Source organism: Podarcis raffonei, chromosome 2 (assembly GCF_027172205.1).
Source record: "Podarcis raffonei isolate rPodRaf1 chromosome 2, rPodRaf1.pri, whole genome shotgun sequence".
Taxonomy (NCBI): Eukaryota; Metazoa; Chordata; class Lepidosauria; order Squamata; family Lacertidae; genus Podarcis; species Podarcis raffonei.
Window position 1 is genome coordinate 105,292,565 of NC_070603.1, and position 24,617 is coordinate 105,317,181.

General features: G+C 43.2%; 1 protein-coding gene across 1 annotated transcript; it reads left to right on the forward strand.

The window, feature by feature from the left end:
- Positions 1-1,996: 1,996 nt before the first annotated feature.
- LOC128408719 (monoacylglycerol lipase ABHD6-like) lies at positions 1,997-22,957 on the forward strand. The gene is made up of 11 exons (XM_053378743.1): positions 1,997-2,106; positions 2,828-2,984; positions 4,793-4,906; positions 5,314-5,446; positions 5,808-5,965; positions 7,505-7,559; positions 8,894-8,994; positions 16,098-16,119; positions 17,547-17,564; positions 21,714-21,779; positions 22,182-22,957. The coding sequence occupies exons 1-11, from the start codon at positions 1,997-1,999 to the stop codon at positions 22,358-22,360; spliced, it is 1,113 nt and encodes a 370-aa protein (XP_053234718.1). The 3' UTR covers positions 22,361-22,957.
- Positions 22,958-24,617: the final 1,660 nt, after the last annotated feature.

A 24,617-nucleotide genomic window follows, 5' to 3' on the forward strand; every position in this document is an offset into this window, starting at 1 on the left:
GCCCTTCCAGTGAGCACTCAGGGCTGATTTCCTTCAGAATGGATAGCTTTGATCTTCTTGCAGTCCATGGGACTCTCAAGAGTCTCCTCCAGCATCATAATTCAAAAACATCAATTATTTGACGATCAGCCTTCTTTATGGTCCAGCTCTCACTCCCATACATCACTACTGGGAAAACTATAGCTTTAACTATACGGACCTTTGTTGGCAAGGTGATGTCTCTGCTTTCTAAGATGCTGTCTAGGTTTATCATTGCTTTTCTCCCAAGAAGCAGGCGTCTTTTAATTTCGTGGCTGCTGTCACCATCTGCAGTGATCATGGAGCCCAAGAAAGTAAAATCTCTCACTGCCTCCATTTCTTCCCCTTCTATTTGCCAGGAGGTGATGGGACCAGTGGCCCTCATTGACCTTCCCTGAGTGTTTTCCATGCATGGAATGTGTATTTGTACGCAATAATATCTCTGTCTTGCCTTGATGGAGTGTGTGGCAAGTGTAGAGATTTTTGGGTTTTGTATAGCTGGAATGTAGCCTACTGCACAATGGATTACATACCTGTTGCTCTGCCTGCTATTTGCCTCTGATCCTGCCCACCCCTGGTATCTGACCCTCCAAGAGGCTGCCCATGAGGGAATGTAGCTGTCATAGAAAAGCCTATCTCCTGAGGCACCATACAATAAGCCACACTTTTTGATGGGACAACTCATCAGGCCTTCATTGCAGAATGTAGGGCTTGGGTTGGCAGATATGGGGAGAGACACTTCTTCAAGTATTTGGGTATTAACACCTTGAACTGGGCCCAGTAGCAAATAGGCAGCCAATTCAGCTCTCTCAGGACAAGTGTTATACAGTCCCTCCTTGCCTCATCACATTCTGCCCTAGTTGGAGCTTCTGGACCGTCTTCAAGAGTAAGCCCCACTTAAGAGTACATGGTAGTCTATCTAAGCAGAGCATGGATCACACTGCTAGGCTACCCAGCTCCATTTGTATTAACTTTAAGTATCTTTTCTTCCAATTGCCTTGTTGATGAAACACACCGAGACGAAGGCCTCCCAGGCTTGTGTGTTGAGCATGCTGCTTTATGGAAGTGAGAGGTGTGCAACTTACAACCATCAGAAGCAATGTCTCAACAGCTTCCACATACACTGTGTCAGGAGGATCTGGGGCATCACATGGCAGGACAGCATCTCAAACAAAGATGTGCTCCCCCTAGCCCACATTCCCAGAATGTTCGCACTCCTGTCTCAGCAAAGTCTGCGCTGGCTTTGTCGTGTCCACAGAATGGAAGATGGGAGGATCCCCAAGGACATGCTCTACAGGGAGCTGGCTTCAGGCACCAGGCTTGTTGGTGGAACAACTCCCAAGACAGACGGATGCCAACAACATGAGAGATTTGTCCCCATCACCTTCCCTGCTGAGGCAGCCCTGATACTGTGGCGGAGGAAGCTGGCAGCCAGTGCTCTCCTCTGGACTGGTTATAAGATCTTATTCAAGCAGGTGGGGGCTGGTTGAGGTTGATGGGACAGTGTCACATTTGATCAAATGAAGCAGCCTCTATATAAGAAATCAGCTTCTGGTATTATAGTGGTCCACTTCTAACACTAATGTTATACTGGCTGCTTTCTTTATGGATGCATTAACCACACCGCATGTCCATCACATGTGAAGATTATTTCCTCTTCTCTTCTGACATTCCTAAAAATTAACCTCAAATGTACCTTTGGAATAATATAGCATCTGGTCATAACCTGAAAACAATCTTCTTTCCAACGAATGCAGAATGAAATTTTTTTACCCTACTTCAAAATATATCCCCAAATATCTAAAGAAACAGGTCTCTCAACTAATCCTAAGATTTATTTATTTGCTCTTCTGGGAAATGAAATTCTAGCAGAACTGCAGGCATTAGGATTCACGTCCTATTAACTGACTTTATTCTTTTCTTTGATTGTCTGATTGGTTTATTACGTGCAGACCGCAAACAACCTTAACTAGCAGACATGGATCTCACCGTGATCAAGACGATTTTCCGCATCCCTATGACTATCCTATCAACCCTTTTCGTGCGGTACCATGCGTTGCCTTCACTAATATTCAGGACCATGATGTGGTGAGTGCATAGCTCAGGTTATATACAGAAGTGGTGGGGAATCTGTGGCCCTCCAGATGTTGTTGGACCCCAGCTCCCATCAGCCTCAGCAGGAATGTTCAAGTGTGATGAGTGTTGGGAGTCCATCAACATCTGATACATGAACTGACTTCCATCTGTGGTCAACTATGCAGTGTCCTAACCAGGAAGCAGTATCTGTTTGGTGCAAGTTCAGAATCCAGCTTTAAATGTATAGTGCAAATGGGGCCTTGGGCACTCAGCTGTTATGTAATAATATCTGATTATTTATATCATAAACCAAATAGATATTAATATACAGTGGAACCTCTGGTAACGAACTTAATTCATTCCGGAGGTCCGTTCTTAACCTGAAACTGTTCTTAACCTGAGGTATCGCTTTAGCTAAAGGGGTCTCCTGCTGCCGCCGTGCCGCTGGCATGTGATTTCTGTTCTCATCCTGAGGTAAAGTTCTTAACCTGAGGTACTATTTCTGGGTTAGCGGAGTCTGTAACCTGAGGGGTTTGTAACCCAAGGTACCATTGTAATCAATTCCGATGGCTGAAGATCCTTCAGAGCCCTGGAAACAGAGAGGGTTGGCCACAATATGGGTTAGACAGCAGGCCAAAGCAAAGCTGGTGAGCAGCAGAAACTCTGCCACCCTGATGTCAACTGGAAGTGCAAAATCACTCTTGCCTCATCTTGCTTCTCTCTATACTTTTAGGTTCAAACGTCATAGAAGGGGTGTGAAAGTGGAGCACGTGGATTGTGATGGCTACCGATTCAGTTACTTCACGCGGGGGCAGCCCGGACCTCGGCCATCCATGCTGATGCTTCATGGTTTCTCTCTCGACAAAAACATATGGTTAAATACAATCCAAGTAGGTTCCTATTTTGTTATTTGGACAATGCCCGATATTTGCCCAGGGAGCTGCTTCAAACTGGACAACTGGCACCTTTGCAAGTGCCACAAAAATGCTCATTCTGCACTTGTAAGGAATCAATCATTTAGCGTGGCGACAATAACACTCTGGAACTCTCTGTCCCTTGACTATATTTATTTATTAAATTTGTATCTCACCTTTCCTTCCTTCCCTTGCTATATTGTTTTGTATGCAAATCATATTTTGTTTAGGCAAGTCTACTCAGATATGTAAAGCTGACATGTATTTTAATATGTAATTTTAATTGACCATATATAGTTTAAACTGTTGCTTATTTTGATTATGGTGCTTTTTAAGGTTAGCTTGTTTTTAACTCTGGCTTTGATTGGCAACAACTTTAATATATATTTTATGAAAACCACTTAGAGGCTTTTTCACAATTAAGCAGTATACAAATTCTGTTAGATAAAGGAACAAAGCAGCTCCATCCACACCCTACATGCAAAGCACTCCCATACCATGTTGTCATGGCTTCCCCCAAAGAATCCTGGGAAATGTAGTTAAGGCTCCCCTAACAGACTTAACAAACTACAGCTCCCAGGATTCTCTGGGGGAAGCCATGACAGTTTAAAGTGGTCTTATACTTTCAATGTATAGTGCAGCTGAGGCCTTTGTTAAACTTCTCTACAAGTAGATAAATAGGTACCGCTCCGGCGGGAAGGTAAATGGCGGTTCCGTGTGCCACTCTGGTTTCGCCAGAAGCAGTTTAGTCATGCTGGCCACATGACCCAGAAAAACTGTCTGTGGACAAATGCCGGCTCCCTCGGCCTGTAAAGCGAGATGAGCGCCACAACCCCAGAGTCGTTCGCGACTGGACCTAACGGTCAGGGGTCCTTTACCTTTTTTTTTTTACTGCCTTTCTGCCCAGGCACCCAAGGTTGTTTAAAATCTTAAAATACTAAAACGAACAAAAGATATAAAATATAGAGCAACAGAGTCCTCTCAGGCTGACTGATGGTGTCTCCAGAAGCTGATGGCATAAGCTCCGAGGCCTGGGCCTCCCTCACTTCTGCCTTCCCTCAGGTCACACAGGTCTTTCTTAAGCAACCCCAGGCAAGGTGGGGAAAGCAGCTATCCTAACAGCTCTCTTGGGCTGTTAATGGTTCCAGCAAGAACTGATGGTTCATATGCTCCCAGTCTGTACACATGAGACGGGCCTGCTAAAAAAAATGCCACCTTAACCACACCACCCTTCAGCAATGAAGGGGTCCAGTTATGCAGTTGGTAGAGCATGAAACACTTACACACTGGGCAAAAGATTCCTGCATTGCAGAGTGTTGGACTAGATAGCCCTTGTGGGCCCTTCCAGCTACAATTTTATGATCCTCTATGATTCTATGAGGGACGCAGGTGGCGCTGTGGGTTAAACCACAGAGCCTACGACTTGCCGATCAGAAGGTCGGCGGTTTGAATCCCCGCAACGGGGTGGGCTCCCGTTGCTCAGTCCCTGCTCCTGCCAACCTAGCAGTTTGAAAGCACATCACAGTGCAAGTAGATAAATAGCGGGAAGGTAAACGGCGTTTCCGTGCGCTGCTCTGGTTCGCCAGAAGCGGCTTAGTCATGCTGGCCACATGACCCGGAAGCTGTACACTGGCTCCCTTGGCCAATAAAGCGAGATGAGCGCCACAACCCCAGAGTCGGTCACGACTGGACCTAATGGTCAGGGGTCCCTTGACCTTTACCTTTATGATTCTATGCTTGTTTTGATTCCTTGGTTTTGTATGAAGAATGTCATCTTTCCACAGCTCTTTCCTCGTAACCTCCACTTGATCTGCCTTGACATGCCCGGTCATGGAGAAACCACTCGACTGCTGGGGGAAAGCTACACAGCTGCAGCTCAGACTAAACGGATACACCAGGTAAGGCCTCCGTTTACCCAACAGAGACCCATTCTATCTTGAAGGCTGGCAAGTGAGTGGTTCCTGGAGAAGACCTTTTACTGATTGGTGGAATGTGGGAATTGTCATCATGGCTGACTGTGTGATCGCTTCAACTGGGGCCAATGGCCTGCTTAGAAGAAACCAAGTTGGGAGTTGAACCCTGGTTTGCAGGTTGTGGCCCAACACTCTAGGAGAAGCCTGGTTTTGTGTGTTGAATAACTGACCAATAAAACAGATCACCGTATTCTCTGGAAAACACCCTGCCTGGCTTAGTTGCTACAATAGGGTCATAAAACTGCCTAAATATATGTAACACGATTTCTCTTTACCTGCACTGTATAAAAATAAGAAGTAACAATTTAATAATAATATTTTTATTATTTCAGTTTGTTGAGGCCATTGGCCTGAGCAAAAAGCCTTTTCACCTGGTTGGCATGTCTATGGGAGGAATGGTTGCCGGCGTTTATGCTGCTCAGTACCCATCTGAGATTTTCTCCTTGTCCCTCCTTTGCCCAGCAGGTGAGTACCAAAATTCTTCAGATCTCCTTCTCCAGTTGCCCTTCCAAAATGACACAGGTGATTATTCCTAGAAACTCCGAACTAAGTCATAGCATCGCAGAGTTGGAGGTGATCCCAGGGGTCATCTAGTCCAACCTCCTGGAATGCATGAATCTTTTGGCCAATGTGGAGCTGGAGCCCATGGTAATGGTGACCTTCTTCTGGAACATTCTCCCCAGCTGGTGCCTTGCCATTTGCTTCTGAAGTTGCTTTGACTAGTTGATCCTTTCAATTCTGCGGCCATCTTGTCTGTTTAAACTGGGGTTGTGCCACGAATTGCTTTGGTTTGTCTGGACATTCTGCATTGTCTCCCAACTCCTAGGTCTAAAGTATCCAACAGAAAACGAATTCTTCATGCGCTTAAAAGAGCTGATTCAGGCCAAGAACCCTGAGGATACTACTCTTATTCCAGTGACTGACAAGCAGAGCAAACACTTGTTCAAACTCTGCTTGCATCGCCCCAACATTATAAACACACAGGTGAGGGAATCTGTACTCCAAAGAATGCCCAATCCTTTGCAGTGATGTCTCCTACCTATGCCAACATCCTATCCCCACTCCTCAAAGCTGCTTAAGCAGGAAAGGCACAGGCTGAAATCTGAAAACTATGGAATTAGCTCCCACAGTATAGGTAGATATGGCTCCCAACTTGGATGGCTGTTAAAAAGGACTGGATAAATTTCTGGAAGAGGATATCCACAGCTACCAGCCACAATGGCCTTTGGATGCCAGTTGCTGGAGACCACAGAAGGGGAGAGCGCTGTTGCACTGAGGTCCTACTTGTGGGCTTCTCAAAAGATATCTGGGTGGCCACTGTGAGTAGGGGATGCTGGTCCGGATGGGTCTTTGGCAAGAGAGTGCAAGTTCCCTGTAGGTAATACCAGGATGCCTTTCACCTGCAACTGGTAAATATGATAGGAGCTGGGCCCCCAAAGCCAGCAAGGCTGCCTCATCCCTATTTTGAAGTGAGGTGATGCATGTTAGCATCTAAAGACCACCAATCCATTAGACCGTGATAACCAGAGCCCAAAATTACATAACTACACCATTGATTAATGAATGCGGCAGCTAGACTGCTGACTGGGAGCGGCTGCCTAGACCACATAACACCTACACTGGCTCCCAGTACGTTTCCGAGCACAATTCCAAGTGTTGGTACTGACCTTTAAAGCCCTAAACGGCCTCGGCCCAGTATACCTGAATGAGCGTCTCCACCCCCATCGTTCAACCTGGACACTGAAGTCCAGCTCCGAGGGCCTTCTGGCAGTTCCCTCACTGTGAGAAGTGAGGTTACAGGGAACCAGGCAGAAGGCCTTCTCGGTGATGGCACCTGCCCTGTGGAACGGCCTCCCATCAGATATCAAGGAAATAAACAACTACCTGACTTTTAAAAGACATCTGAACCCTGTACAGTGGTACTTCAGGTTACATACGCTTCAGGTTACATACGCTTCAGCCCTGTTTAGGGAAGTTTTTAATGAGTGATGCTTTAATCTATTTTTAATCTTTTGTTGGAAGCCACCCAGAGTGGCTGGGGAAACCCAGCTAGATGGGTGGGGTATAAATAATTGTTATCATCATTATGGTCTGGCAGCAGCAGGCCAAGAATGAATGTGTAAATACCGGAATGAGCAACTACCACTACAGCTTCTCTACTGTAACAGCCATTTTGCCAATTCGCAGCCGATAATTCCTATAAACTCATAAAAGTGGAACAGTTCTGAGGTGAATTCACTTCCGTTAGCCTCATTTTCATAGCAATGCTTTATTAATTTATTCACACGCTGTAAAAAAAAAGGCAACAGATTGTACTTCGCATATTGATATGCCTTGTAATTCTTTTTAAATGTCAATATGCCAAGTTTCCATCCGGTCTATGAAATACATAGCCAGAGAATCCAATGTATCACCACCAGCAGCTGCCTTAAGAAAGGAACAACATATCGTTCCCTGACTCGAACCTCACAGCCTTCCGATGTTGTCATCTTTGACTCAGACCTTCTTGTTTTCCATGCTTAGCTGCTGAAGGCTTATCTCGATGATCGGAGACCACATAAGATGTTTTTCATAACATGTAAGTAGAGAAACCAGTTGTGGAGTCATTCTATGTTGCTTCACACATTACATGGAGTTAAGCCAGCTGAGAATCAGGAGCGCACTCGGCAGCGGACAAGCATACCTGCATAAGTCTGTTGCATTCACACATTCCAGTTTTCTGAAGAAGCAGAAAGTGGCTTGCTAAATATCCTTGAGAGGTGCTCATGCATCAGAGAAAGGGGAAGTTATGGATTCAAGCTATCACTGGAGCATAGAAAGATGTCTTATTGCGTCAGACCATTGGGTCCACCTAGTTATACTGACTGGGAGTGGCTCTCCAGGGTTTCAGACTGGGGACTCTACCAGCACTACCTAGATATGGCCATCAATGGCTACTAGCTATGATATCTGTTATGAGACACACCTGAAGTTTTGCAGTGAGGGCCCAAGTAGATGCATGAGTGAGACATCCCTGGTTGTGGTACAGAGGGGTTGCTATTATTCACCCCCTGCACTCCTTTGAAAGGGTGGGATAGAAGTTGAACAAATAATATTTGTTTTTACTGTACTGCCCCAAATATAAGACACACTTCTTTTTTTCCAAATTCTGACTGTGAAAAGTTAAAAGTGTGGCTTATATTCGCGACCTTACAAAAATTGGCTTGGAGCGGGCTTGTCCCTGGATGTTGCCTGGTTTCAGCTGGGCCCTGCTCCCAAGATGGCGGTGCAGCGAGGGGGTCCCTGAGAGGGGGCCAGAAGGCGGGGAGGAGGAGGGAGGGAGGAAGGGAGGAGCATGGATGGATGAGAGAGAGAGAGAGAGAGAGAGAAGATCTGCTAGGAGGAGGAACAGGAGATGCAGCCAGTGTGCTGGGACTGGTGCTAGCCCGAGGTGCTGCCTGGCTTTAGCCAGCTGAGGGGCGCGTGAGTCCCGCCAGCCGCCGCCTCTCTCCGCCCGTCCTGTCAGGGGGCCATGGTGGTGCTGACCCTCTGGAAGTGCTGCTGCCCACTGCCACCGGAGTGAAGGCGCTGCCTCCTTGGCCCCTGCTCCTCCTCAGATATTGTCATTTCCTTTCCCCCCTTTATGACTTATATTCGGGGTGCAGCTTATATTCGGGCCAATACAGTAAATGCAGCTGCATGTTTCCCCCCAAAAAGCAAACTGCAGCTGGGGATGGGGGAGATTAGGAAAACAGCTGGGGAGGCAGCTAAAGGTCCTTCCTTTGTGGCACAGCCCCTGATCAAATTAACGCAAGCAGGTAACATTATTTTTTAAAGCTGAATAAGATTGTTTTTACAGATCCCCTCGGCGTATCTAGTTCCCCCTCTGCGCATGACAGAAACAGCCCTAACTCTGCTTCCTTGTTGCTAAAGGTTTCTTAGACGTCTCCAGTGCTAAGTCCAGATACAGCCTTCACGACAATATGAGCAAGATTAAGGCACCTACACAGATCATTTGGGGACGGAGTGACAAGGTAAGTTGTGCGTGCGCATGCTTGTGTTCCTAGGGAGCGAAGCAAAAACAGTGAGCCATTTCGGTGGCATTTCATTTCCCGAGGTTGTTGCTGTTCTGAATGGTTCGTTTATTTAAATTTGGCACATTTACGTTCCCACCTTTCATAATGGAAATCATAGCAGCATGCATGGGCTTCCTAGACAGTCTCTCCTCCAGACACTGACCAGGCCCAGACCTGTATTTTCTTTAGCAAGGTGGCTGCATCACATGCTCTCAGACCATGGCCTAGGTTAGCTCAAAACAAAGAACTTGGTTCATGGCCTTTATTAAGCTGGACATCTAAGGCAGGAAAAAGAAGTGCAGCAAATAATTCCTTTATGGCTTCTACAAACCTAACTGAACCACACATCCTGACACTACAGCCACCAATCGTTAAAACAGATACAAACAGGCACATGCCAACCAACAAACTACCATGTCAGTCCAATCAATATTTGTTTACACAGTAATCTGAAATTGAAGGCACCTGCCCTGTCCTAAGAGAACAGGTAATATGGATGCCCTGGGGAACATAAATTCCCACTGAAGGGATGACATGCTAAATCACATTGGAGTTCAAATTTAGGAAGGTGAATACAAAATGGGGTGAAGACCCAGAGTAAGGTGAATAATATTACAATAACTGTGCAATGAGCATTCTTTAATGATTCTGTATTTTCTTTGTTGTATTGTGAATTTTACTATTATATGAAAGTCAATCTGAGATGCTTGTGCAAATAAGCTTAATCAGTTGGTCAGTAGAGTGACCAACAGAATTGGGATTCAGCTTGTCACTAAGTACCACTTAGCAGTTGCAAAGTTACTGTGCAAGGCGAAACCTCTCTGAATGGAGCAGGACTTCCTCTCTCCCTCCCATGTCCACCGCCCCACAAATTTGATCTTGGTTGTTCCCCCAACCCTTTTTAGAGCAGATTTGGGGGCAGGGGTCCACAGGAGGATGAGAGGGAGGGGAGATTTGTTGGATTCAGTTGTGACTGACTACTGATGATGGTGATAGTCATATGATAACACAATATAGATTTATACCACAACTCACCAAAGGTTAGGGATGCTATCAATAGTCACAGGTGAGAGATTTCCTCCCAGTGCCATGCAGACACCAGGGGAAAAATATATACTCATTCTTTGTTGTTCAGGTCTTCGATTCGTCCGGCGCAGAAGTTTTGGCAACAGCAATTCCCATCTCCCAAGTGCATATGCTGGATAAATGTGGACACTTCATAGCATTCGAGAGACCCAAGAAATCTGCAAAGCTCATCCTAGAATTCTACAATTCAGTTTGTGACAAAGCAGAAACGAAGAAGGTGGCATAAACCTCACTGAGTCCGGCAGCTGGAGTATTTAAAGGGACTTCCTACTATGGAAAGAAAAAACTGTGCTGGCTTCCCCCATTTGTTACAAGACGGTTATTTATTTATTTCTAAAGTTGGTTCTGTCCCACCTTTCAGCCCTGGACTGACCTTAAGGATTCTGAAATGTTTCTTTCCTTCGATATATTGGAACCCGGAATTAAATTGCATGGTTTGCAGTACAGTCCTATGCACATCTATTTAGAAGTTAGCCTCATTGAGTTCACTGGGGCTCACTCCCAGAGAAACGGTACAGCAGAGGTGGGGAACCTGTGGTGTTTGTTGTTGTTGGACTCCAAATCCCACCAGCCCCAGTCATTGCCAATGGTCAGGGGTGGAGGAGCTGGAGCCCAATAGCATCTAGGGAGGGCCCACGTTCCCCATGCTCGTGTCACAGCCTTCAATTATAAAACCAAACTGCGAGCCGTTATGGAATCATATTGTGTTATTTTTACTTGATGCCTGTCACTTCCCCTCCACCTTATTTCAAAAATAGGATGCACTTCAGAAACGGACAGATCTGTCAAATGCACCTTGCTATCTCAACAGACAGCATATACATTTTAAAGACAAACTTTAGGCTGCTTCCGAGATTCAGCTGAGATGGTGGTGCCAGAAAGACAGGTCCCTTTTTAAACAGTCAATATTCCATCTGCCCCCAAATCCTTATTCAGACACTTCTCACAATATGTTGCAAAAATAGAAACGCTGCCATTTTTCTCCATCCCTTCATGAAATATACTCAGAGTCGCAAAGTGATTTCATGCTCTTTATTCAGCTCATAGTGGTGAGGAGGAATGAAGGAATGTCCCCTCAAAGTACCTGCTTTATATACATTATTTACACAATGGGCTGCACATGATTGGCTAATTCCGGAATTCTACTGTAAGCCAATCAGGTTGTGGATTCACTTCTATCTGGAGCATGATTGGGTAGTTCCTGCCAACCAATCATACTGCTGCATTGTTCTAGGACCAATCAGACTGCTGCATTCTGAATCCTATTGTTCTAGGACCAATCAGACTGCTGCCTTTTGGATCCTATTCAACTCAGTACATAACACCTCAATAAAGCTCTGGCCACATCTCCTTCCTTGTCTGATCTCAGTCCTTTCACCTTTTAACCAAACTGAGCATCCAATCAGAATTTATCTCTCCATACTGGGAAGTCTGTGATGCCCCTCCTCAAATTTTACAAAGTCCCGTGCCCTTCCACATCCAGCACAACTGCCTGGTCTTTCCTGTTAAAAGCAATCCAAGCTTCACAAACTGGGCTCACTCCTCTCTGCCTTATATTCACCATTATCTCTCTGCTTCCAATATTCGCTGGCATTTCCACCACCATCAAGTTGCTCAGAAACTGCAATGGATCTGCTCGGTTTTGGTGCCATTTCTGGGATACTCCCCTTGGATCACCTGCATAGTTCTCTACTTCTTGTCCTTCAATTCCTTCCCCCAAAGTGCACATTTTACATACAGCATATTGCTTAGCCTCTTAAGTCCACATCTCCAAGGGAAAAATGAAGCTCTGCAGAACAGACCTATGAATGCCAATCAAAAGAAAGGCCAGCTGTTTCCAATGGTGCTTAGTCCAAAATTAGTCTTTAAAGGATTAAAACTTGCCCATTTAACCATGTTTGTTCATATCCCTAGGAGCCCTTGTCTTTTCATCATTCCTCCAGTGTTGACATTTATATTGTAAGCTCACTGGGGTAGGGACCTGGATTTTTTCCTTTCCTTATTCCTCTTTGTAAAGCATCATGTAGCACAGTTTCCAGCAATCCTGTGCCCCTCGGAAGTTTTGGACTACAACTTCTGTCAGCCTCAACCAGCCTATGCACTACTAGACAGTGGGAATTGTACATGAGGATGTCACATAGAGAAAGATGGGCTATAGACTCTGACATGACTCAGAATTGCTTCTCTCACTAGAATGTGATGAAGGTGATTGTTGATCCGTGGGTAGCACCAGCAAAGAGAGACAGGCATTAGGACTCGAGGTTCTAATCGTCCAAATCATGTTTTCCTCCTGTTATTTGGGAAAGTTGGTTAATGGGCAAGAGATCTGTGCCCTCCACACTCTTTAGACTTAGCAGAAAGAGTAGTCTAGAAAGCAGGACATCATCAAAAGAAAATCCTCATTTAAAAAGTTGTGAAAGGGACAGTCTTCGCCACCTCTGAAGGACATAGCATGTGTTTCTGTCATGCCGTTTAGGAACATGCAAGCGGCAAGGTTATTCTTCCATGGTATACTTCCACAGGGCTTCAAGGAACTTGGCAAAGTAGAGCTTTCTTGTACAAACATAATGCTGATTATCCTGTCAATTATGGTTCAACATTAATAAGCCAAACTGAGCATGACTTGCTGGCATTATTAAGGAATGCTTCCCCAGGAAAATGTGCACGCAGTCCTTCAACTGGAGAGCTTACCTTTACTTCCCCAAGCTGAAGTTGACAACAGCATTAAAGCTATTCTCCAACTGTACCGAACACTCCAACATGAAACAATCCCCATGTTTAAAAATGAACAGAAAAAACAGAAACATGGAGGCATGACAGAGGCTTACAAACACTTTGCAGATAAGATAGGTACACACGCTTTTCTCCCATCCTTATAAATTTTGAAGCTTTGGCTTTTGAAATGTTTGATTGGCATTAGGCTCAGGACAGCTGTAAACTTCACATAAAACAACTGATGGAACTCACAGCCACAAGATGTGGCTATTAACAGGTGGCTTTTTAAAATTGTCATACAAATTCATGGAGTATTAAGTCAATCAATAGCTTATCAAGTAACTGTAAGGTATGATAACTAAATCTATGGACCTATTAGGGTAACCAAGGGATGGTTTATTACCCCTCATGTCATGTTTTAAAGCTGGGCACTGTTAGGAAAAAAACATACGTAGTACAAGAAGGGCATTTTTTCTGACTGAGGCGTCAAAAACAGGCTCAAATAGAGACACTGGCTTTATAAACTATTATAACAGTGCTGTTATTATAACCATCTGCTGCAATTCGATGAGTAAAGAGCTCCATTTCCGAAGGATCTGAGTTTTCATTTTAAAGAAGTTCCTAGAATTACTGTATTTTTTGCTCTATAAGACTCACCTTTTCCCTCCTATAAAGTGAGGGGAAATGTGTGTGTGTCTTATGGAGTGAATGCAGGCTGCGCAGCTATCCCAGAAGCCAGAACAGCAAGAGGGATTGCTGCTTTCACTGCGCAGCGATCCCTCTTGCTGTTCTGGCTTCTGAGATTCAGAATATTTTTGTTCTTGTTTTCCTCCTCCAAAAACTAGGTGCGTCTTGTGGTCTGGTGCGTCTTATAGAGTGAAAAATATGGTATATGGGTGGAAGCTAAAGATTTCCTGTTGGCAAGGACATGCCTCAACCACAATTATGCAAAATGAGAAGATACTAATTTGCTTAGTTTGCATAATTTATACAAGTCTCAGAAATGGGTTCATTTCTGGGTGAATTTGCTGTAGAACTACTCCCCCCCCCCAAAAAAAGTCAGTACACACAGAGACCCGAATATAACATACTCTAACAGCAAGCTCTACTCTATTCCAGCTTTCTACTGGCAAGCAACAGAACACTCAGCCCTGCTCAGAGAGACTGAAATAGGCTACATTACTTTCAGTGCCCTTTCTCTTACATGTTCCTAGAAATCTATGGAACAAAGCTTGCTACTTTTTGCCACTATATAACTGAATCATTGGTGCTCCTAGGTCCTAAAATTTGCTTTGTATTGAAATGATGTTTTAAAGTGAACTGCAAACGCAACTCAAGTGGCAAACAAGAACTCGAACAAATTAAGACAAAACTTGCATTAATTTAATGAGAACCATACGGATCATCCTTCCTGGTGGCAAGGGGCTGTTTCCTTTTCATGCAGATCTATTCTCCGTAACAATAATCCTTAAAGCCTTCATAAGCTCAGCTTCAGATATCATAAACAGCTCAAAAAATAGCACTATAAAAACAGCAGTGCCAGCAGGCATTGGACCAAGAGTCAGGTTGGAAGTGGAGCGCTCAAGACAGCCATGGGTTGTGGGGCTTCCAGTGACCCAGGTGAGTTGGTGCGGCTTGGCAGCGAGAGCTTAAAGGGTTTGCAACAGAGCAGCCAAGAAATGATGTATGGTACCACAACCATGGACGCAGGTGGCGCTGTGGTCTAAACCACAGAGCCTAGGGTTCGCCGATCAGAAGGTCGGCGGTTCGAATTTCCGCGATGGGGTGAGCTCCCATTGCTCAGTCCCAGCTCCTGCCAACCTAGCAGTTTGAAAGCACGTCAAAGTGCAAGTAGATAAATAGGTATATGGCGGGAAGGTATACGGCATTTCCGTGCACTGCTCTGGTTCGCCAGAAGAGGTTTTGTCATGCTGGCCACATGTCTGTGCATAACACCAGCTCCCTTGGCCAGTAAAGCGAGATGAGCGCCGCAACCCCAGAGTTGTCCACGACTGGACTTAATGGTCAGGGGCCCCTTTACCTTACCACAACCTTGGTGAATAATTTTTGCTAAGGGCTACTGAGGAGAGTAGTGGTTTATCAAGAAAGCTGGGAAGAGTTGCACAAAAACCGCTTGGTATGGGCAGCACTTCTCATCACGCTTAAGGGTGTGATCAATCAATCCTTGGACTTTGGGTGGAAGCGGGGAATTAGACAATTAATTGGTCCTGTTACGCCTTAACTGTGGGAGCCAAGGTAATCTAATGAGCTGCCCTGATCCACTTTGATTGATCTAGTGTGGGGGTACGCAGCTTCAATTTTTTTCCTTTTCTTTTACAGCTTGTCATAGTAAGTTAACACTGAGGAGTGCACGTTCAACAACACAATGCTTATTCGCCTTACGCAGGCGGAGCAAATTGTGTTCAATCAAAATTCCTGCACTTCCAAGAGGCAACATTATCAGTAAGAGAGAAATGAAGCAAGGAAAATGAACGCTCTGCCGTTAATGCGGCACACTTTTTGTTTTATTACTCATTACAGTGGTACCTTGGTTTAAGAACAGCTTAGTTTATGAACAACTTGGATTAAGAACGCTGCAAACCCAGAAGTAGGTGTTTTAGTTTGGGAACTTTGCCTTGGAATAAGAACATGTTCCGCTTCCTGTTGAGTGTGTTCCATTTGTAAATTGAGTCCCCCGCTGCTATGGGAAAGCACGCCTTGGTTTAAGAACGCTTTGGTTTAAGAACGGACTTCAGGACGGATTAAGTTCGTAAACCAAGGTACCACTGTACTAGGTAGTGTAGGAGAGGTGCAGGCTAGCCATCAGTGACAGTCCTGCCCACCTTATTCTGTTATTGAAAGGCACTACATCTCTTTTTGTCAAACAAAGTAAGATTCCAGGGCTGGATTGAAAGACTGTGTATCGAATTTGCATGCAAAGCTCCCTATTTCTAAAACTGGATTCTAGTTGAGTCTTAGGGTGTATGAGAGAGGTGTGGTCAAATGTAGCTTGCAGAATCAACATGGGAGCCCAAGAGTTGAGTTTTAGCCTAGTGAAAGACAAACACTGACGCTGACAGAAATCAAGGAGAAAAGCAGCAATTTCAAGCAAATTATGCCCCATCTCTAGTTGTGAATTTGGGTCCTAGAGTAGCTAAACAAGCGGAACGGCTGGGATGCAGAATCTTTAAGTAAAACCAAGCTGTGTTTTAGGTTTCTATAATCACCTCCATTCACATTGCATAACATTTATTTTCCAGGGCCACCAGAATGTGAAGAGAGGTAAGATATAAAAGTAGTGAAAATTGTTACTCACTTGGTAAAACGATGAATGAGAGTTAATTGAGACTTAATTCAATCAACACAAATCTGTTTGTTTAATATAAGAAAAATAAAGTTCTAAGAATGCTTTTATCAAATCAAAGACCGTAGAATCATAGAATCTGTAGAGATGAAAGGTACCCTGAGGGTTATCTGATATAACTCCCTGCAATGCAGGAATCTCAAGAAAGCATCCATGACAGATGGCTACAACTTCTTCCTTTCCCAGTCTTAACCAGAATTTGGCATTCTCATCTTAACAAGGATTTGAAAGAGATCAACTCTGGTTAAGAGGGAATCTGGTTGGCATTAGCTGGTGCAGATGTAACGTTAAACCACTGTTAAAGAGGGCAGAGGGAAAGAAGGGAAAATTTGCTCCAGAAAGTGGAAGAGGAGGAGGGACAGCACGGAGCAAAGTATTTCTTAACCATAGTTAATAAAAATGCCGTAATGTAAGGGTTATAGCATTCTGCCCAAATTTCTTCAAGGTGAAGGAATGGCAACAGGATCCTGGGATATCACCCAGAAAGCCCTTAAAAACACATGAATAAATTACACACAATCACACAGGACTACAGAAAAACAACCACGTGTACACACCCATGTTCACACATCAAATTAACCATGGTTTATCATGATTTCCACAAGAAGCATTGAACTTTATAGATTCCTGCACTCCTCCTTCCACCTCCCTTTGTGTCTGGGAAGAAGCACGCAGGAGCTTTTAGTTTCACTTTGAGTAAACCATGACTTCCTGTTCCAGCTGAATCTGGAATTGTAGATCAATGCTACTTTGATCAATTTCAAAACAAGCCAACTCCAAACCTTGGGTTATGAAGCTGGTTTGTTTAAACCCAGAGTTAGCATTAACTCATGATCCCCAGTTTGGACAAAATGGAAAGTTGTGTTTTACCGAAAGTGAAAGCATCTACAGTCCTTGTTCCAGTCACAGAAGAAAGAGGAGCAGGGAGGAGCCCAAGGGTTACTAGGGTTGGACACATCACAATAAACCTTATCATGATATGCAAACTAGGTCACTGTGCAAACAACTCCAGAATGTCAGGTGTCACACTTTCACAATTAAATGAGCTTAGAATGACACTCCCATTTAGTGCCAAGTACTATAATTATAAACAAATCATTTCTCTTTCATCTACTCTTTTGATCAATGACACATTTAATCCAGTAAAAGCCTTTTAATCAAGAAAGCAATCTAACCAATTAGATAACCAATCACTGCAGCTTTCTGCAAAATGCCACTTGAACATTCATATATGGTGCAAAGGCTTTTGAACTAGTGTTTAAATATGATTGATGAACTCATTTAATGCAATATGCCACCAACAGAAGCAAGCACTCATTAAAATGTTGTTTTTCTTTTGGTTCAGGGCAGAAAGTGAAGGCAGGTAAGTTGTGTTGCAACACACACACACACACACACACAATGTAAAGTGTCCTTACTCGTGTTAATAGGAACGCAAAGCCACAGGATGGTTAGAATTTGTTTAAAATTATTATTATTTATTAAATTTGTTAGATGCTTCATCTTGCCCAAGGCAACCCAAAGAGACACACCACCAGTACTAAATTAAAATGTGGCCTTTAAAAAGGTTATCAAAAGAAAATTATTCCAAGTGAATAAGCAAGCAGTAATGGGTAATGCTGGTGTCACAGCTTCACAACATAGTAGCTAAGTTATGAACTACAAACCCAGATGTCCTCAGTTCAAATATTGCTTCCCCTAGGAGCTCACAGATCTACCTCCTGGGAAGTCACTCCTAGGCTCAGTGTAATGGGGCTTTCCCCCTCTACCTCCCATGCCACTCCCACTGGTATGCAGAGGAAGGAAAGGGTGGGCTGTTAAAGGGCGTAGCCAGGCTTTATTGGGGGAGGTTTTATGGGGGAAGGACAGAACCAAGTTATCTGTGATGTGATTGGTCAGTTTTTTTTCTATTGACTTAATTTTGGGGGGCAGCTGCCCCCTTGACTATACCCATGGGGCTGTTCTAACTGGCAGCATGCTGAATTTCTCCCACAGCACTGTGGGATGTAAACCACTGAGAGCAGTCAAGTACAACATTCCTTGTTTTCCTAGAGTGGACATGCAAGGGAATGTTTGGTCCAGCCAGTCGAAACTTCCTCTTCCTCCTGGCCTGGAGCATCCTTCCTTGCATGGGACTAGTGGGTGGGCCTGACTTTTCCAGACCTGGTAAAAGGACAAGGCATGCTGCCACTCTCTCTCTTTTCCATCTTCTTTTCGTCCTGCGAACTTCCTGAAATGAACTGCTGGCTGCCAACCAAGCAGTCCCTCAGGTCATCTCCCTTATGGGGTAAACGTGTTTTTATACATTTGTAACTTTAAGCCTAAAGTCTGCCTTCAGGGATCACACTGTGCTCTGCCTGATCGTGAGTAAACTTTCTTTTTATTGCTTATGAATAAGACTGTGGTGTCTTTATTCTTTTAGGGGGGATTCAAGGGGTCTTACCAGGAAAATATTAGAACACATTTCAATCTGGATAAGCCAGACTGAATTGTGTATTGTCTTAAGAAACTCACACGAGTTTGCAACTAGTTCTTTGCTGTGCGTGAGAAGGGGAATGTAAATTCTGCTAAGTAAAGGAACTTGCTAGCGCAAGTTAGGAAGGATATTAATAAACAATATATCCTCTCCTGCCACCCATAACATTTCCACAAGCACTAGAATATATGGGTGGTATTCAATGCGAGTCCTGCTTGTTCATTTCAATGGGTCTTCTGGGTAGCACTTAGTTAAATACTGGCTTTAGTGCAGAAGCAGTTTGCATGGATAGCAGTGTTTGCCCCCTCCAATATGGTCAGTTACAAAATATAACCCTATCCCTACACCCTTTCATTTTGACTTATGCTCATAGCTGTCAACTTACAGATTTGAAAATAAGGGGCCAGCAGCCTCGAAAATAAGGGATCAGCAGCCAAAATAAGGGATCAACAATTACTTTGATAAAATACATATTTTGTTGCGTGCAAATGGCTTTAGATACCTATTAGGTCCATAAATTACCATATAGCATATATTCGACACAAAAAAACCCAGCAACAATTTGTTGTTGACAAAGGACAGCTGGACATAGAAAGGGCCCCATTACCTTCAGTAGCTTATTTAAGGGACATCATCAGTAAGGGACAGCAGCGGGACATGGCGCTGGGATAAGGGACTGTCCCGCCAAATAAGGGACACTTGACAGCTATGCTTATGCTCCAATTCTTGTAGACCCCACCTAATGGGGAAGTACCATAACATATTTTTGATAATTCTGTGACTGAATCCCTGCGCTTATGCTCTACAAGAAAGAAAGAAAGAAAGAAAGAAAGAAAGAAAGAGAAAGAAAGAAAAACATGGGTGGGGGAAAGAAAGGAGTGGGAGTATTACAGGATAGACACACTCCACAATTTGGCTGCCAGCTCTTGTACCTAAGTCGTGGAACAACTCAATAGTGGTACCGATCTTTAAAAAAGGTGATAGGAATTGCCAAGAGAACTACAGGCCTATAAGTTTGTTACCATGCATAAGTAAAATCTATGCCAAATCTCTGCTTATTAAATTGGAAGAATGGATGCTGACAAAAGGTCTACCTGGTAAAGAGCAGGCTGGTTTTAAGGCAGGCTCGTCAACTCTTGACCAGTGTCTAGTGTTAAGTCATCTTGTGGATAAATATGTCATGAGAAATAAACGAAAACTCTTTGTGGCATTTGTGGATTTAAAAAGTGCCTTTGATTCGGTCGACCGCAATAAACTATGGACTAAACTAGAACACCTTGGTATCAACCCATATCTACTTACACTGATTCAAAGTTTACATTTTAATAACCAAATATATGTTAAAGTATCAAAAGATGGTAGACTTGCAGGTCCTATTCTGAATAATCGAGGAGTTAGGCAAGGCTGTATCTTGGCCCCTACCCTATTTATTTTTATCTGACCTACCATTATTTCTTCAAAACGCAACCACTCATACTCCTTATTTAAACAATAGCCCACTCTTTTTATTACTTTATGCAGATGATGCTGTAATTATTTCACTCTCTGTTTTGGGTTTAAAAAAATTATTTAAGAGTTTCTCAAACTATTGCTCTCTCAATAATCTCAAAATTAATTATGATAAGACAAAGATTATGCAATTCAGAAAGAGAGGGAACCCAAAAGGCTGTATAATTAATGGACATCTAATACAGGAAGTTAAGCACTTCAATTATCTGGGAATCACATTCAAAAATAATATGAATTGGAATACACATATATGTGCTGCAATAGCTAAGGCCAAAGTGACAGCCCACCATATTAAATCCTATTTTTTTCTCCAGTAGGAAACAGATTTATTCCAGCTGTATTGCAATTGATTGACATGAAACTCTGTGCCCAACTTCTATACGGCACACCAGTGTGGATTTCAGGTGACCTCAAGAGGTTGGATAAATTTCACGCATCCCTTTTGAGGTCATTATTAGGACTTGCAAACTCTGTAAAATATGAAACAATATGTTGTGAGCTGGGAATACTGCCTTTATCAGTAAGAGCATGGCTGAGGACCTTGAAATATTGGATCTTCCTCCATTATAGAGCCCTATCCCCTAATTCTATACTTTACGATCTTTTAAGTGATAGTGCAATCTACAATCTATCAGTGATTTGTAGGAGAAAACTGGATTCAATAGGGCTCACTCTAACTGATTTTGAAATCTCTGATCCCAAAGATATATGGGAAATTATCAGGAAGACCCTCACAGAAAAAAGTGTTCTTGCCATGCTTGAGGTTGCAAAGCACAGCACCTGCTCTCCTATCCACCTAAATCTCTCTTTGTGTAGAGATTTCCAAAAGGGATACATGACAAATCTGAAGAAACATGAATCGTGTAGGCTGTTTATGTTGGCCAGATTTAACATGTTTCCCTCGGCGGTAGTGAGAGGAAGATACTTAGCTATCCCAGAATCAGAGCGTCTCTGTAAATGCAGAAAACAGGAACCCGATACTCTAGAACATATATTCTTTTCCTGTGATTTTGGCAGCTATGCCAGAAGACAATTATTTGAGGCCCTAAAATTTAATAGACAGTTTTTTACACAACCAACTGTTCAGGACCTGCTGGTGGACAGCGATGATCAAATTACTTTAATAGCGGCCGAATTTTTAAGTGCTGTCCATGAAGAAAGAATGGGCCATGATAAAGAGACTTAGTGGTTTTTAATGGTAGGTGATGTTGCTGTGTTGTATTATATTATTTATGTACATCGATTTATTTTTTGGAGTTAAGAATAGGACTGGGATAAATTGTGTTCGCTGAGCCCGTATTTTATACAGTCTGTATATGATGTTTGTTTGTTAATGTGAGGTGTGATATGCCTAATAAAGGAATTTGGCTGCCATCTACAGGACTATAAGGACTTTGAGCTCGCTGCCCTCTGCTATTAGTAAGGATCACACATTAGTTGAAATTCATCTACTATACCTCAGGGTTCCTGTTTATCAAGCTAACCTCCACTATATCTCTTCCTTACTACGACAAATGAATTGTTTAGGCCGCCAACACAAAGCACTTATGTTGGACAAGGATCAAAGGCAGATATTCAAGAGGAAGTTAATAGGTTGGTATCTTTCCCCAGCCCTTCTGTGCTGTTCCTCTTGCCACACAGCATAACAACACATCATGTTATGTAACGTTACTTGATTCCTCCTGGCTTTCCAGCATCTAATGCAAGCATAGGAGAGGTGGTGGCGTGTGTAAGATTCATATGCAGACAGCTTTGATACAGAGGCATCAATGGAGGCCTGGAAAGACATGCAACAGAAGCATTTTTAGGAAAATGCTGCTGCTTTATAAACAGAGGTGAAGGAAGTCATACACGCCTATACTTTGCTTTTCTGTTTGTCTTGAGCTAAAAATAGCTTAATTCCATCAAAACCATCTGTTCTTTGATTTTATGGTGGTTGGTGTGTTTTTTAAGGGTACATTACAGAGCCAATAAATGTTTCTTGTCTCTTATCAGCCTGGAAAGAAAGTCATGAGAATGGAAAAGCTGATTCCCAATTACCTGCTGCCTGGAACATTTTGCACCTTCGGTTATACAAAATTGAAAAACGAAGCAAAACAAAATCCTCGGTATTTTGCTCAACGGGAAATTTGATTGGCTGCGGCATACTGACAATTGCTACCAGAATTGATTAAGGATGGTTGTAACAGAACTAGGCTAACCCAACTGCATCCAAAAGACTTGGGGTGAAAAAGAAGAACAGCTCTGTAAAACCATAGGCTTAACTCCTGCATATCAGTCAATACCAGTGTAGCACCACAAGAAAGCCCCACAACAACCTCTTTGGGACAGGCTTCCCACAGCTATAGGACAGGTGCTGAGAACATCCATCTGCATGCTACAACTTGACGTGGGAAGAATGAGCACCAATTTCTTGCCAGATCAGAGATTGTATAATAACGAGTCTTTTTGCTAAAGTCGGGAATACCTCATGTTGTAACAATGCCGTGTGGAAATATGGGGAAAGTGTTAGAATATCAGATACAGTGGTACCTTGGGTTACATATGCTTCGGGTTACATACGCTTCAGGTTACAGACTCTGCTAAGTCAGAAATAGTACCTCAGGTTAAGAACTTTGCTTCAGGATAAGAACAGAAATTGTGCTCCGGTGGCATGGCGGCGGCAGGAGGCCCCATTAGCTAAAGTGGTGCGTCAGGTTAAGAACAGTTTCAGGTTAAGAATGGACCTCCAGAACGAATTAAGAACTTAACCCGAGGTACCACTGTACAGTCACACCTCGAGTTGAATGTGCTTCAGGTTGAGCACTTTCAGGTTGCGCTCTGCGGCAACCCGGAAGTAACAGAGCGTGTTACTTCTGGGTTTCGCCACTCGCGCATGTGCAGATGCTCAAAATGACGCCACGTGCATGTGCGTAAGTGGCAAAACGTGACCCGCGCAGACGCACCGTCGCGTCTTACGTTCCATTCAGGATGCGAACAGGGCTCCGGAATGGATCCCGTTCGCATCCCGAGGTACCACTGTATATAATCTAATGGCCCCTTAAACCTATGTTACGGTCGTCATAATGCAATGTCTAGGTACCATTCCCTGCCCCTGTGGGATGATTGTTGTTGTTCATTTCTATGCTGCTTTGCATTTTAAAGAACAAATCTCAAACCGGTTTACATAAAATATCAAATAAAACAATCCAGAATAAAACAAATTCAAGCTTCAAGGAAAATATTTCAGATCCTTCTCTGACATTCTGCTTTCCTCAGTCACCAACTGCCTTCAGGACTTATTGTAGTGGGAAGGTGGGACTGAAAAATTTTAAACAAATAAGAACAATGGTATCTTCCACTGGTTTGCAAATATTTGAACTTTTCAAGGCAAGGACTCTAGAATCAAGTGTCCAATCTGTGGCAAAATTCATACAATGGTTCAACCTCACAGAATACTGTTACTTACCTTAAGGTGGTCATGCTTGAATAAAGGAACTTCAGAGAAAGATTATGTAGGGTGAATCCAGTGAATTATAATTTATCAAGATTTCAATTCTATCACCCCAGAGGCCTGAGATAATGGTCTTTAATCCTCAAAAGGTGTTAATTAGCTTACCAATGCTAGGAAGTTTGTGTTAATGTTGCTTTGTGAATTGTGAATAATCATTTTTGACAAAATCAAACTTTAACGTAATTATTACCACCTTTATTATTTGCATTTCTTTCTTTTCTGATGTTACTGCTAACTTTTCTTCTTCATTCTCTTGAGACAGACAGATGCCAGCCAGCCAGCCAACCAGAAACACCCACACCCACCTTAGGATATTATTTCATGCAGCTGGTGGATTCTAATGCACTGAGGTTTATGCCTTTTTTATTGTGGTGTAAGACATTACCTTATGATTCATAAATCAACCTTCTATAATAGCTACAGTTCGCCCTACAAATAAATTTGTAACTAAAATAAAAATCTGCTGTTCTGTAACCTTCATTTAGTAGCCAGACACTGAACGAGTTATTCCACCTGCACACTTTAATGATTCCTCTGGCATAAAAACCCAAATGCAAATTCTGGAGAGAGAAAGTAATACGTAAAAATATGGGTCTGTGTGCTTGGGAAGAACAATTGAGTTAGTAAGCCAGGTGTTCAACCTAAGTTGGGAATAGTGCAAGACTGACTTTTGAAAGCGTCTCTATGACTGTGGGGGCTAGAAATAATAATAATAATAATAATAATAATAATAATAATAATAATAATAATTTTATTCCCCACCCATGCAGCTTTTCCTGTCTGGCATGCTAGCAAGGAGTCTGACGTGCAAGAGCATTTGAGCACCTGTTTCTGACCTGCAATCCAAGTGATCTCAGGAGGGCTGCACCGGGTCAGACTACTGGTCCATCCAACCCAGAAGTATGCATTCTCTCTGGCAATGACTGCCCAGTGTATAT

Coding starts and splice junctions, on each gene's coding strand:
- LOC128408719 (XM_053378743.1), top strand. CDS start 1,997: ATGGATCTCACCGTGATCAAGACGATTTTCCGCATCCCTATGACTATC. Junction 2,985..4,792: donor TATGGTTAAATACAATCCAA/GTAGGTTCCTAT, acceptor ATCTTTCCACAG/CTCTTTCCTCGTAACCTCCA. Junction 5,447..5,807: donor GTCCCTCCTTTGCCCAGCAG/GTGAGTACCAAA, acceptor CCCAACTCCTAG/GTCTAAAGTATCCAACAGAA.